The sequence below is a fragment of the Aphidius gifuensis genome, linkage group LG1 (genome assembly GCF_014905175.1).
Source record: "Aphidius gifuensis isolate YNYX2018 linkage group LG1, ASM1490517v1, whole genome shotgun sequence".
NCBI classification, from domain to species: Eukaryota; Metazoa; Arthropoda; class Insecta; order Hymenoptera; family Braconidae; genus Aphidius; species Aphidius gifuensis.
Window position 1 is genome coordinate 27,861,551 of NC_057788.1, and position 13,569 is coordinate 27,875,119.

At 27.0% G+C, this 13,569-nt stretch overlaps 5 protein-coding genes across 6 annotated transcripts; 2 read left to right on the top strand and 3 right to left on the bottom strand.

The window, feature by feature from the left end:
* Positions 1 to 62: 62 nt before the first annotated feature.
* Positions 63 to 1,475, bottom strand: LOC122859578 (zinc finger protein 330 homolog). Its single transcript, XM_044163251.1, has 5 exons — positions 1,230 to 1,475; positions 979 to 1,149; positions 669 to 900; positions 419 to 583; positions 63 to 333 (listed from the first exon to the last, which is right to left on the bottom strand). Exons 1-5 carry the CDS (start codon positions 1,347 to 1,349, stop codon positions 107 to 109), a joined length of 915 nt encoding a protein of 304 aa, XP_044019186.1. The 5' UTR covers positions 1,350 to 1,475; the 3' UTR covers positions 63 to 106.
* Positions 1,476 to 1,624: 149 nt separating this feature from the next.
* LOC122859586 (60S ribosomal protein L17-like) lies at positions 1,625 to 2,718 on the top strand. Its single transcript, XM_044163262.1, has 4 exons — positions 1,625 to 1,803; positions 1,989 to 2,148; positions 2,241 to 2,411; positions 2,508 to 2,718. Exons 1-4 carry the CDS (start codon positions 1,720 to 1,722, stop codon positions 2,654 to 2,656), a joined length of 564 nt encoding a protein of 187 aa, XP_044019197.1. The 5' UTR covers positions 1,625 to 1,719; the 3' UTR covers positions 2,657 to 2,718.
* Positions 2,719 to 3,169: 451 nt separating this feature from the next.
* LOC122859589 (myotubularin-related protein 10-B) lies at positions 3,170 to 6,166 on the top strand. The gene is made up of 8 exons (XM_044163277.1): positions 3,170 to 3,783; positions 3,850 to 4,044; positions 4,111 to 4,266; positions 4,342 to 4,466; positions 4,538 to 4,693; positions 4,769 to 5,073; positions 5,144 to 5,290; positions 5,361 to 6,166. Exons 1-8 carry the CDS (start codon positions 3,721 to 3,723, stop codon positions 6,164 to 6,166), a joined length of 1,953 nt encoding a protein of 650 aa, XP_044019212.1. The 5' UTR covers positions 3,170 to 3,720.
* On the bottom strand, positions 5,158 to 8,577 carry LOC122859594 (aldehyde dehydrogenase, mitochondrial). The gene is made up of 3 exons (XM_044163289.1): positions 8,301 to 8,577; positions 7,952 to 8,197; positions 5,158 to 7,871 (listed from the first exon to the last, which is right to left on the bottom strand). Exons 1-3 carry the CDS (start codon positions 8,394 to 8,396, stop codon positions 6,681 to 6,683), a joined length of 1,533 nt encoding a protein of 510 aa, XP_044019224.1. The 5' UTR covers positions 8,397 to 8,577; the 3' UTR covers positions 5,158 to 6,680.
* Positions 8,578 to 8,897: 320 nt separating this feature from the next.
* Positions 8,898 to 10,820, bottom strand: LOC122859603 (very-long-chain (3R)-3-hydroxyacyl-CoA dehydratase 3). 2 transcript variants are annotated; one of them, XM_044163298.1, is made up of 5 exons: positions 10,520 to 10,820; positions 10,320 to 10,439; positions 9,963 to 10,254; positions 9,793 to 9,897; positions 8,898 to 9,706 (listed from the first exon to the last, which is right to left on the bottom strand). In XM_044163298.1, exons 1-5 carry the CDS (start codon positions 10,589 to 10,591, stop codon positions 9,129 to 9,131), a joined length of 1,167 nt encoding a protein of 388 aa, XP_044019233.1. In that variant the 5' UTR covers positions 10,592 to 10,820; the 3' UTR covers positions 8,898 to 9,128. The 2 variants fall into 2 exon arrangements, with proteins under 2 accessions (XP_044019233.1, XP_044019235.1); XM_044163300.1 differs by having other exon boundaries at positions 8,900 to 9,706; positions 9,793 to 9,894.
* Between the last annotated feature and the right edge of the window lie 2,749 nt (positions 10,821 to 13,569).

Below are 13,569 nucleotides of genomic sequence, written 5' to 3' on the forward strand. Positions count from 1 at the left end.
GATTTTGGAGTCAATGGCTGATAAAATTATAATGATATTTAAATAAATATTAAGATAATCAATTTGTTATTGAACACAATTTATTTTATTGTTATTTTGACAATTATTATTTTTTATTTTTATTTGATTTGTCATTATTGTCATCGCTTTCACTTGATGATTCTTCACTTTCTTCTTCATCATCATCATCATCGTCATCATCGTCTGAATCACCACCTGCATTTTCACCATAACTATAACTTTCACCTCCATAATAACCATAGCTATTGCCTTCTTCATCTGAATCATCAAAATTACTAGCTTGATTTTGTCTACCAAATTTATGACTTCTAGCTGTAATTTAAATTTAATTCAAATATATAATAACAATGTTGTTGTTAATGGGGTAATAAAATAGCTGTGATATTATTAAACTTACTTGACATGCTGAGATCCTTAGTTTGTGAAGTTTCATAACTACATTTTGGACATGGAATTGGTTTATTTTTTTCATATTTAAAACCTTTTCTACGTACGTGATCTTCACAGTAACATGTCTTACATCTCAGACAAGAATATTGACCTAGTTTATTGCATGATTGACCTAAATTTAAATTAAAAAGAATTAGTATTATGTAATTTTAATAATTAAAGATAGATAAGTTAATAAAAAATATAAATTGTTTTACATTTATAACTTTCAGCTTCGAGAACTTGGCATGATGCTTGATGCTCAAATTGATCATCTTCACAAAGTATACAATCACAAAATGAACAACGAAATATTCTTCCACCGTGATCCCATACACCACGTTCACATTCTTGACAAACAGCATCTTGCATTGCACATGTACAAGCATGAGCTGTTAAACATTTTCTTCCATGACAAATCCAAGCTTCACAATGATCACAAATTGCTCCCTAAATAAATACATTTTTTATAAACTTGTTTATATCATTTTTAATTTTTATATGTATTTTTCTGTTTGTTTTACTGACCACCATGCCTAATCCAGTTGAAAATACACCAACATGTTTGACAACACAGTCACCAGTTTTTAACATACATTTGACTTTTCCACAATGAGCACAAATTGGCAAACGTTGGATACTTTGACAGAAATAACAAAATGCTCGACTTTTTTGTTTTTTTCCACACTTGTCACATTCCTAAATAACAAATTTAAATTTATATTAATATATTCAATTAATAAACAAATACTCATTTTTGTTAGTTTAATTTATTTTACCATTATTGCATTAGATGGAAGTTTAGCCAAATCAATTTGTTCCTTAGTTGTTCGAATTTCTTTTTGACGCAATTTTTGCTTTTCAGCTTTTTTCCGTTGTCCTGTTTTTTTCTTCGGCATTTTAACTAATTTTTTATATAAATTAAAATTTGTTAATAGATTAACTAATATATTTATTAATAAAAAATATAATTTAGCCTAAAAAAATAGGCCAATTGTGGATTGCTAGCAACAGGAGGAAAATAAAAAAAAAAAAGAGAAAAAAAAAACATCAAATACCAACATTAAAAAATTCAGCGGGAATCGGACATGTTGTTTTTTTTTTAAATTAATTTAAATATAATTAATTAATCATTTGATAGATGGCAGCCCTGGAAAATGGCAGCCCTCTCTTCTCAGCAGACGAACACGCGGAGGAATTTCTTTTTTCCCCCTTGATTAAAGCAGTGAGCCGCAATCCTGGTTAATTTAATTAAATTAATTATTAACAATGGTTAGATATTCGCGTGAAACTGCATTTGCACCAGCAAAATCATGCAAAGCCCGTGGTTCAAATTTAAGAGTTCACTTCAAGGTAAAAAATGGATTATTTTTATCATTAATATAATTGGAAAACGTAACCTAAAAATTATTTTCCTTTTTTTTTTTTTTTTGTTATGTAGATTTTTATTATTTAGCATAATTTTTTAATAGTTAAATTATAAAATAATAAATGTACTTTTATACCATAATATTAATATGTAAATTATTTAATTTCAGAACACCCATGAGACTGCTCGTGCAATTAAAAACATGACACTCAAACGTGCTCAAAGGTACTTGAAGGCTGTCATTGAATTCAAAGAATGTGTTCCATTCCGTAGATTCAATGGTGGTGTTGGACGATGTGCTCAAGCTAAACAATTTGGCACAACTCAAGGTATGTTATCATTTTATTATTCATATAATAATCATAGCTTTGTTATTGATAACATGAACATTGTTTTAATATTTTGTTGATAATTTGCTTAGGTCGTTGGCCAAAGAAATCAGCTGAATTCTTGCTTGACATTTTGAGAAATGCTGAATCAAACGCAGACCTCAAAGGTCTTGAAAATGATCGTCTTGTCATTGAACACATCCAGGTCAATGCTGCTCCATGTCTTCGTAGAAGAACTTACCGTGCTCACGGAAGAATCAACCGTAAGTTTATTTAATTTTAATATCAATTTTATTGATTCTTTTTTTTATTATTTGTCATTATAAATAATAATATTTTGTTTGTTATTATTATTATAGCTTACATGAGCAGCCCATGCCACATTGAAGTCATCTTGACTGAAAAAGAGGATGTTGTTGCCAAAGTAGCTGAAGAAAAACCAACCCAAAAGAAGTTGAGCAAAAAGAAGCTTGCCCATCAAAAACAAAAAATGATGAGAGAATCATAGAGTGTTGCATTTTTAAAAAAAATAATTTGTAATACATACTAAATAAAAAAATGAAAGCTGATAATAACTTTTTCAAGAAATTTTTAATTTTTCCTGTTATTTAAATTTCGGCTCAATAATCTATTTTATTTTTACTTGATATATATATTTTTTCTTATTTTTTAAGAGCTTTTATATAAATGAATTTATAATTATTTAAATTATAAAATACTTACTAATAAATAAAAATCTCTCAAAGTATTTTAAAAAATTTAAATCCTTAAAAAATTGACGTACTCTTATGTTGTCTACTTGTCCAAAACTATTCATCAAAATTTTCTGAAATGTTTACAGTATAATCTAGACATATCTTCATGTGCATATCTTGGTTTTCGTTATTTGATCATGATCCATTAAAAAGTTATTAATTTTTAAATATCAATTGAAAATACTTGGTTTTACAGACACTCAGCAAAGAGGCTACACACACGTCCCCTCCATTGACTAATAATCTAAATAGCCTATGTGTTAGTGTTGTTTATAAATGTGTATGTGTGTGTGTGACTGACTAATGCATTAGATGTAATTATTAGAATTATTTTCCTAAAGTGATTCTATCCCTCTAAAAATTAATTACTCTTTTTTTTTTTTATTTTTATTTTTCTTAATTTTTATTTATCGAGTACCGAAAAAAATTAAAATTTACTTTAAAATTTATACAATAGTTATAAATATATAGAATACGTGTAATTGTACTTTAATCTCCCTCGGTACACGGTGATTGCAATAAAATAATAAACAAGACTGATTATTAGAAATTATATTTAAATTATTTAAATAATAAAATTATCCGGGTATAAATTATATCCAAATATTAAAACAATAAGGCATATGATATTAGTGATAAGGTAAACAACAACAACAACAACAACAACAACAACAACAACTACTTACTCAGTTATGCATCCATCATGACATATTAAAATTAAAAAGCCAACTCCATAATATTGAGTAAACACATCTGTCAAATTAACATTTTAATTATTTATTGGTTAAAAATTATTATAAATAATTCAAGAATAAATATGGAGAATAAAAATAGTAACAATTTTATAAGTTATGTTGGCTTTGAGGAACATGAAATGCAGGTAAATATATTTATTTATTTATCATTGTTGTTATTATTAATTTGTTTATTTTTTTATTTTTCTAAGGAATTAAATTCAAGTAGAAAAAATTCGTTGGATGAAGGAGCAATAAAATTATTACCTGGTGAAGTACTAATTGCTGAGGCTCAAAGTGTTTTGATGTATTCACCAGTTGGTGATTTAAAACAAGGAATATCAGGTGTTCTTTGTATAACTAATTTTAAATTAGCATTTATTACCAGTGATGATAGTGATGGCGAGGTAAATTATTTTATGCTAATTTTTTTCAGCTAAAGAAATAATGATTAATTATCTTGTTTTATTTAGGAAATAAATCGTCAACAAAATCATTTACTTGGATATAATGATTCTTGTTTATCAAATATTGATGAAATATATTTATCATTGGGTGATAAAAAAAGAAAAATAACACCAGGAAGTCCAGTGCCTTCTAAAGTCAAAGGAATATTTATTATTTGTAAAGTAAGTTTATATATTTTTATTTTGTCTTTAATAATAATTGTCGGAATTTATTGATTGACTTGATTGATTTATCAGAATTTTAGAACATGGTCATTTTCATTTAAATTTTCACCAATTGGACATGGAAGAAATATATTGACGACTTTATTACATCATGCATTTCCAAGCAGGCATCAGCTTTTATTTGCCTATGATTACAAGTTTGTTAATTTTATAATAAAGATATCAACCATCCAATAATATTTATTGATAATTATTTTTATTATTGCAGAGAAGTATATTACAACAGTGTTGATAAAAAAGTTAAAACATTTCAATCAATGTTAGACTGGCAAACAGAATTAGAACGTACATCTAAAAATAATGATCATATTAAAAAAAATTGGAGATTATCAACAGCAAATGCTAATTTTTTACTATCACCCAGGTAATAAATAATAAATATTCAAAACTATTGTATTATTATATTCTTTATAAATATTAAAAAAAAAATTATTTACAGTTTGCCACAGTATATAATAGTTCCAGCATCAGTAACAGACAATCAACTTATTGGTGCTGCTGCACATTTTCAAGAAAGTAGACCACCTCTTTGGGCTTGGTCAAATAGTACTGGTGCAGCACTTGTTAAAATGGCTGAATTAATACCAACAATAACTGAAAGAACTCAAGAAAATATTATGCTTGAAAATATTAGAAAAAGTCATCCACAAAAAACACCAATGACTGTATTGGATTTAAATAAAGAAATTAATGTTAAATCTGTTGCTATGGGTTTTTCAAAATTTGTTACATTATGCTCACCAGGTTTGTTTAATATTATTAAGGTATAAAAACTAAATTATTTATTAATTTTATTGTTCTTTTTTTTTCGTAGAAAATATAAGACAATTTTGGATACAAGATAATAATTTTTATTCGTTATTAGACAATTCAAAATGGTTGAAATTTGTATCATATTGTTTAGAAAAAGCAACTGAAGCAACTGATAATTTAAACTCTGGTACTTCTGTTATACTTCAAGGTAAATTTTCATAAAAACTTGATATTAATTTACTTGATAATTACATGTTTATTATTATTTAATTCAACAGAAAGTGCTGGTAGAGATGTGTGTTGTATAATATCAAGTCTAGTTCAACTAATGTCTGATAAATATTTTCGTACAATAACTGGTTTCCAATCATTGATACAAAAAGAATGGGTAACATCTGGACATCCATTTTGTGATCGTTTAGGACATATTATTAATTCAACATCTGATAAATCACCAATATTTTTATTATATCTTGATTGTGTTTGGCAATTGATACAACAATTTCCATCACAATTTGAATTTACAGAAACATATTTAACAAGTCTTTGGGATACAGTACATGTATCAATATTTGATACATTTTTATTTAATTGTGAACGTGATAGATATTTAGCAGCAATGGATTCAAATAATCCATTGATACTTCGTAGTGCATGGGATTGGCATGAACAGTATACTGATCAAGATATATCATTATTTAAAAATCCACTGTTTTATCAAAATGATAAAGATATATTAATAATAATAATACCAAAATATAATATATCAAATTTAGAATTTTGGTCACAAAATTATTTTCGTTGGATACCACCACTTGAAATAATAAATGGTGGTAAAAATCATACTGAATTATTTACGCGTATATTACAAAGTGGTATAAACCAATTAAAAATTGATACCAAAGATAATTCAACATTAAATACAATAAGTACATGTATGGTACAAATGAATATTGATAGTTTTTATCCATTTGGATATAAAAAAAATGGCAATACAATTAGTACACCAATTATGAATACATCAATGCTCATGTCTGAAAGTTTTATTGATACACAATCAATTATCACAGCACCAGATGGATAATTTTATTTTATAATATACATTTTTTTTTATTTTAACAATCAACTAGAATAAGTATTTTAGAAATTTTTATCATTATGACAAAGTTAACAATTTTAAATTAAGCAAGTACTTGGTTAGACTCTATATCAGCAATACCAAACAAGTACACACACATTTATTTGGAAGTAAAATAAAAAAAAAATGCAGCTGCTAATTTTCGTTATTTTTTTTTTTAATTGTAGTGAGATATTTTATCAGAATGGTTGTGTAATATTTTAGGTTTATTACTCGCATCGTACTGCATTAAAAAAATAATAAATAATTATTTTTAATATTGTCAATTGGAAGGAAAAAAAAAACAAAGAAAATTCTATGAAAATTTTTTAAGATTATGTATTTTTTATGTGACAAAATTTTAAACAAATATAAAAATATTACAGTTAATTAAAATATTTTATAATTATTAATATTTCATTAACTCAAGTATTAGCTTTTTCCTTTTCATTGTTTAAATTATTTATGGTAGAAAAAAGGTTTAACTATTTTTTTGGTTTATTTTAGTGATGACACTCTTGACTTCGGTGTATGCTTCCAAGCCATATTCACCCATTTCTCTTCCATGTCCAGACATTTTAAATCCACCAAATGGTACTTGAACACCAAATGCATTATAAGTATTAACCCAAACAGTACCAGCACGAATTCCCTGAATGAGATGATTTGCTTTATCAATATTTTTTGTAAAAATTCCAGCAGCAAGACCATAATCAGTTTTATTTGCTCGTTCAATGACTTCATCAAGTTCACTGAATTTTAATATTTGTTGTACTGGTCCAAATATTTCATCTTTTGCAATAGTCATGTCATCTTGAACATCAGCAAATACTGTTGGTTCAATAAAGTATCCTTTATCACCAACAACTTCACCACCAGCAACAAGTTTTGCACCTTGTTCTTTTCCACTTTCAATCATTGATAATATTTTTTTAAATTGTTCTTCATCAATTTGTGGTCCTTGTTCAATACTCATATCAAATGGATTACCAACTGTTCTTTTTTTAGCACGTATCATACTTTTTTCAACAAATTCATCATAAATATCATCCTCAACAAATGTTCTTGATCCAGCACAACAACATTGACCCATATTAAAAAATAATGCAAAATGTGATGTTTCAACAGCATAATTCATATCAGCATCTTTTAATATAATATTTGGTGATTTACCACCAAGTTCAAGACTTGTTCTTTTTAAATTACTCATTGCAGCATCACGTTGAACTAATTGACCAACTTCTGTTGATCCAGTAAATGCAATTTTATCAACATCTTTATGTGAAACTAATGCAGCACCAGTACTACCAAAACCAGGTAAAACATTAACAACACCATTTGGAAAACCAGCTTCTTTTGTTAATTGTGCAATATACAAAGCAGTTAATGGTGTTTGTTCAGCTGGTTTTAATATAATTGTATTACCAGTTGCTAATGCTGGTGCTATTTTCCATGACATCATTAATAATGGAAAATTCCATGGTATTATTTGTCCACAAACACCAACAGGTTCATGTCTTGTATATGCAAAATAATTACCATCCATTGGAATAACTTTACCATGATTTTTATCAGCCCAACCAGCATAATATCTCAATGTACTGATACATCCTGGTAAATCAACATTATAAGCAACTGCATATGGTTTACCATTGTCCAATGTTTCCAATGACTAATTTAAAACAAACAAAAACAACAATTACATACAGTTAAAAGATAAGCAAATTTATTAAATTATGTATAATGTTTTACCGCTAAATATGTACGATCACGTTCCATTAAATCAGCAAGACGATTAAGTAATACACCACGATCAGATGCATTCATTGTTCTCCATGTTGAACCAAGTTTAAATGCTTTTTTAGCAGCACTAACAGCTGCATCAACATCTTCACAACCAGCTTCTTGTACTTCAGCAATACAATCACCAGTTGATGGATTTATTGTGTTAAATGTTTTACCACTTATTGATTTACGCCATTCATTATCAATAAATAACTAAAAGCATAAAAATACATGTCAACAAGATATTTAAGAATAATTTTTTAACAATATTATTATTGTAAATTGACAATTAAGTATAATCAAATTAACAACTTACCCCACAGTACATAATTGAGGGGTTAATTTCAGGTGCTGGCATTGCTGCTGATGAAAATGCCCTGACATATTGAAATTTTCTTGCTAAACGTAACATTATGTTGTTTAATTATTTTATAATCAATTGTTTTAGCTGTTGTTTATAACAATATTGACTTGTTATTATAAATTGTTCAAATGATCCAACTTTAAGAAACACAACCGGTAACCTTCAGCTTGCTTCAGCTGGCTTCTGTCACGTGAGCAAGTTGTGTATTGGTATACATGTTTATTAACTATACATATAAAAAAAACAAAATTATCACAAGCAGCTGATAAGATAATTATCGAGACTTTCAAAACATGTACAAACATGTATTTATTGAATATCATACTTGATAAAAAAAATTATTATTATTTCTTCAAGTTATTTAATATTTTATTTTACAAAAAAAATTATACTCTTTTATGCAATAATATTTCAACAAAAAACAAACAAACAAACTGTAATTAATAAATAAAAAAATGGTCATTAAATTTTCTTGATTTATCACTGTTTATATTTTTTATTTAAATAGAATAAAAATACTATTCTTATTAGTAAATAAATAACAAATTATATTATTTTTATATGTGCGATAGTTTTATTAACAATAATAAATTACAAAATAATAATTAATTTATTATATAAATACTTATTCATAAATGTACGTTGTTTTTTTTTTACTTTGTTTATAAATTATATCCCTGCAGTATTTAAATAATAATATAAAATAAATAAATAATATTGTTAATTGTTTATACACTGATAATAATAGAGAGACTTGAAAACAAATGTATATATATTTTTTTATGATAATTTTTTATCACTTTCTTTGCGTTTATCTTTTTTGCCAATTTTAATTGCTCTTGTTTTATTCATATGTGACATCATTGTGTACATTCCTGGTATACAGAGTATCAATAAATAAAGTCTCATAAATGTTGGAAAATGAAAAGCAAAATTCCATGAATTGGGTAGAGCCACTGTAAATTTATTGGTCTCATCAAAGTAAGGAATATTTCTAAGTACAATAATACCTTCAAATAGAAAACCAAGTGGATAAAGTGGTATCCAAACAGTATATCTCAACCATGTTAATAATGGTATATCAACATTTAATACTTGTGTTATATAATAAGGATAACGAAATATTTCGACTAATGCCCAAACATAAAAAACATAAAATACAACTGGTTTTGTTTGCATACGTGGTTCACATTCAATCATACAAAATAATATAAATGCTCTACCACTTGTTTGAAGTAATGCAATAAATGCATTTCCCTTGGTGTAGCCAAACATTGGATGCATTACTTCAAGAAATTGTAATATTTGTACAAATTTCATGATACTTCCAACACTTGAATAAGTTTCTTTCATTGATTCTAAAAAGATAATTAATAAATTAACATTGTTTTTATAAATAAACAAATACTAGATGATTTTTTAATTAATTTTAAATCATTTTTACCTGGTCCTTCACGAGAATAACGTATTGTCATGATAACCAAGACATACAGAAAAGCAACCAACTGACACAAATTGTAAATAACAAGATAAACTTTTTTTAAATCTTCTGTTGGAACAAAATAATTACATTATTAATGATAATATTATTTTATTTTGTTACGAAATAATTACCTTTTCTGTAGCCCATTTCTTGTTTATGAAGATTATCATACATTTGAGGATAATCTTCATGAACATTACGTTTTTCTAAAAATTCTCTATGAAGTTTTTCATCAAAATTTAATGGTTTATTTTTATCACCTGTTTTTCCTGATTTTTTACTATTTTTTTGTCGAGATTTTTCAGCATCTTCAATTAGCCATGATGGTACTTCATCAGATTTTATTAACTTTGGCCATATACCTGGTATTTTTTTCATCAACCAAAATTGAAGTTTATGATCAATCATTTCATAAACATTATTCTGTTGAATAAATTATCACAAATAAAAATTAATTGTTAATTAAAAAAAAAGCTTACAAAATTTACCTCATGTGTTGTTGATTCATGTAGGTCAAGTGTAAAATTATAATTAACAAGATCATTATTTTTTGTACTTGTATAAGCATCAAATGTCATACTCGATTCATTGAATTGTATTTCAGTTCCCTAAATAATTAATAATACATCAATGTAAATAATCAAACAATTAAAAAAATATTACATAGAAAATAAAATAATAAATTTACCTTGGGATCATTTACATCAATTGTCAAGAATACTTGATCAACATTTTGTGACCAGTAGATTGTTGGATTCATCCTGATTTTCAACTGACACTTGATCAAGATAATATCACTCAAAGCAGTCTGTTGTATTCAAGCAACTTCAATCATTACAGTACTGCCAAGATGAGCAATTGTGATCAATGTCCAATGTTATGATTTATAAATTTATGTGAATAAATGTCATATTGAAAAAAAAATATCAAGGCCCCCAGCAAAGATTCAAGACAATCTACCACTAGATGACACTGTTAAATTAGCAATGTGGGTTAAACACAAATAATTTCACCAGAATATAATTTACTAGAAAGTTAAATTTATTTTTTTAATTTTACATAAAATAATGTTGTTTCGTTACATAATGAGCGAAGGACTAAATATTTTAATTTTAAATTTTTCTTTTTTTTATTTTATTTTATTTTTAATTTTCTTTTCTTTGTGAAAATTAAAATATTGATTTATTTTTATATTTGAAATATTTTATTTAGAATTTTATATTTATTATTTTGAGTAAATGTAAACAAAAGATTTATACAAAGAAAAAGGTAGATAGTAAATTTTGTAATAGAAAATATGATAGAAAAATATTCTAGAAAAATAATGAAAAATAAATTGAGAGAAAATTAAATTTTTAAATTTAAATTTTTAAATAAATTTTATGACACTGTACGTGCCTTGTGCAATTTTAGTGTGTTTTTACATACTCAAAAAATAGATTATTTTATTTGCGCATGCGTCGCTATCATGGACCGCCATATTACTCTCCTAAGTCGCTTTGAGCTTGTGAAAAGTGACGTTTCGGCCCAGTATGTGTGCGTTTGTCGATCCATTGATGATTTCCATTCATGTCGTTGTTGTGTTTTATTATCATCAACTATGTCGTTGGTCATCTTGGTCAGTATCATTTTTTAATGTAAGCTGGTTTAATCTTTCGTATAGATATATTTTTTATGTATGCCATTCATGTTTATTTTGTAGACCAGGTTAGATATTTTTGAATGGACCTGTATATGGATCTTTCCAGTGGTGCTTTGACGTTATCAGATCTCACAAACACGTGTGTATCACATGTATTCAGGTCCTTAAGATGAAAATTTTAATTTGTTGTGGTGAGCAGTTGGTGATGGCTTTAGTCCTCTCATGATTTCTCTGTGTTTTCCAGGAAGAATTGGGATTAACTGACATACTGTTGTGGTATAAAAATTCAAATTGGTAGTCTAAGACCAGTGCCATACACCATTTCAGCAGGTGTAGCTTGTAAGTCCTCTTAAACTCATACGTAGGCCACCAATATAGTTGATAATATCTCAATCCAAGGTTTTGTGAGCACATGAGTGCAGCACTAAAGTTTGTGCCATCTTTCCACTAATCCATTAGATTGAGGATGATATGGTGTTGTTCTGTTCTTTCTAACGCACCAATGAATTTGGCTAGTGCTTGGAACAGCAGATTCAAATTGAGTACCTTGATCGGACGTGATTGTTATTGGAGTACCAAATTGTGTTATCCAGCTGTCGAAAGTGAGCTGTTGTGATGGTGTCAGCTGTTATGTCTTTTTGCTGCACTGCCACAGGCCAATTTGTGAATCTATCAATAATTGTAAGGCAGTATTGATAGTCTTTGACGTTTGGTAATACGATTATATCTATATGTATGTGGCAAAACGTTCGTCTGGCAAAAATGTACTCTGGTTGAGGTTTGTTGTGTCTCTGTAATTTTAGCTTTGACACTGATACATTCTCTTGCCCATTTTTATTGTATCTTTGTTCATTGATGGTACAATTTTTCTTTAATTGTTTTAGCTGTGTTTATGCTAGGGATGTGATGTGTTTGTGTATCACCTGGAATGCTGTCTTACTAGTGTAAGCTTGGTAGATACGGCCAAATGCTTATTTGATATGTCACAATACAGCTTTGAAGTTTCGATTGACATCATTTGTTTTAATGACGTCGAGCCTTGGATTATCCTGAAGTTCAACCGTCTTTGTTTGTTCTCTCGTGTATTGTTTGTGTGTCCAGTTGAGTTGGCATTAATATTTGTAAAAAAAAGGTCATAATAATTATTTAAAAAAAAAAAAAATATAATAACAGTCGTGCGGGTAAAAAAAGAACGTGTCTTTAATTTAATTTTTCATTTTTATAACATATGCATAATTATTTACAAAAAAAAAATTAAATATATTCGGAAGTGTCGGAGTAAAAATTTTCATGCCATATGCGTGAAAAATTAAGAAAAAAAAAAATTTATATATATTTGGAGGTTTAAATAAAATTATAAAATAATGATTAATATTCGGTTTTTTTTTTTTATGGAAAAGTAAAGCGTGGCATAAGGTTTGATGATGTCCAAAAAGTCTTATAATCTGTCAATCTTGATCGACTGGCGGCATATAAACAGCTGTAAGATTTTTCGGCCAAAGAAATATATATTATAAAAACATAGGTAGCAAACCGGTGGCCATGCATCTGCCACTATTTTTTTTTTTTTTATTATTTTTATTTCATAATCGATGTAGAATTGTGTGCTGTAATCGTACAAGAGTTGTTTGTACTTTCTCCCTCATCGAAGGCATTAACCATTAGTCTCTAGACTTTTTTTTATATATACTTCCAAGGGATGTGACAAATGATAATGCATTATTATTTTTTGTCATATTTCATTGGGTTGATCTGTATGCATCCAGACATCTCTCATGCTTTTTCTCACCGTATGATTATCGATTTTCATCTCCCTATTTTTGCTGACATATTGAAATCAAAATAACATTTTATATTTTTCAATTATTCTTTAAATTAAAGTCATTTTTATTTGAATTATTGTACTTGATATAATTATCCGGTTGCATGTTATAAAAAAATTCAATATACATTGCCAAAAAATTCAACAAAAAAAATTGCATCGTTTGCTGTTACTTTTTGGCCCTGGTCTACTTTGAATTATTTTTTTTTTTTATCTTTATTTTTCAAAGATATATGCAGTATTTTTAAATTTCACAATATCACATTGACATCGA

Excerpts from the sequence above, each read along its gene's own strand:
- LOC122859578 (XM_044163251.1), bottom strand. The coding sequence starts at position 1,349 with ATGCCGAAGAAAAAAACAGGACAACGGAAAAAAGCTGAAAAGCAAAAA. Across the intron at positions 584-668 it reads CGAAGCTGAAAGTTATAAAT|GTCAATCATGCAATAAACTA; the intron begins GTAAAACAATTT and ends ATTTAAATTTAG. Across the intron at positions 334-418 it reads TAAGGATCTCAGCATGTCAA|CTAGAAGTCATAAATTTGGT; the intron begins GTAAGTTTAATA and ends TTTAAATTACAG.
- LOC122859586 (XM_044163262.1), top strand. The coding sequence starts at position 1,720 with ATGGTTAGATATTCGCGTGAAACTGCATTTGCACCAGCAAAATCATGC. Across the intron at positions 2,149-2,240 it reads ACAATTTGGCACAACTCAAG|GTCGTTGGCCAAAGAAATCA; the intron begins GTATGTTATCAT and ends TAATTTGCTTAG. Across the intron at positions 2,412-2,507 it reads TGCTCACGGAAGAATCAACC|CTTACATGAGCAGCCCATGC; the intron begins GTAAGTTTATTT and ends TTATTATTATAG.
- LOC122859589 (XM_044163277.1), top strand. The coding sequence starts at position 3,721 with ATGGAGAATAAAAATAGTAACAATTTTATAAGTTATGTTGGCTTTGAG. Across the intron at positions 3,784-3,849 it reads TTGAGGAACATGAAATGCAG|GAATTAAATTCAAGTAGAAA; the intron begins GTAAATATATTT and ends TATTTTTCTAAG. Across the intron at positions 4,467-4,537 it reads TTATTTGCCTATGATTACAA|AGAAGTATATTACAACAGTG; the intron begins GTTTGTTAATTT and ends TTATTATTGCAG.
- LOC122859594 (XM_044163289.1), bottom strand. The coding sequence starts at position 8,396 with ATGTTACGTTTAGCAAGAAAATTTCAATATGTCAGGGCATTTTCATCA. Across the intron at positions 8,198-8,300 it reads CCTCAATTATGTACTGTGGG|TTATTTATTGATAATGAATG; the intron begins GTAAGTTGTTAA and ends TTATGCTTTTAG. Across the intron at positions 7,872-7,951 it reads GTGATCGTACATATTTAGCG|TCATTGGAAACATTGGACAA; the intron begins GTAAAACATTAT and ends GTTTTAAATTAG.
- LOC122859603 (XM_044163298.1), bottom strand. The coding sequence starts at position 10,591 with ATGAATCCAACAATCTACTGGTCACAAAATGTTGATCAAGTATTCTTG. Across the intron at positions 10,255-10,319 it reads ATGAATCAACAACACATGAG|AATAATGTTTATGAAATGAT; the intron begins GTAAATTTTGTA and ends TTTATTCAACAG. Across the intron at positions 9,898-9,962 it reads AGAAATGGGCTACAGAAAAG|AAGATTTAAAAAAAGTTTAT; the intron begins GTAATTATTTCG and ends TTGTTCCAACAG.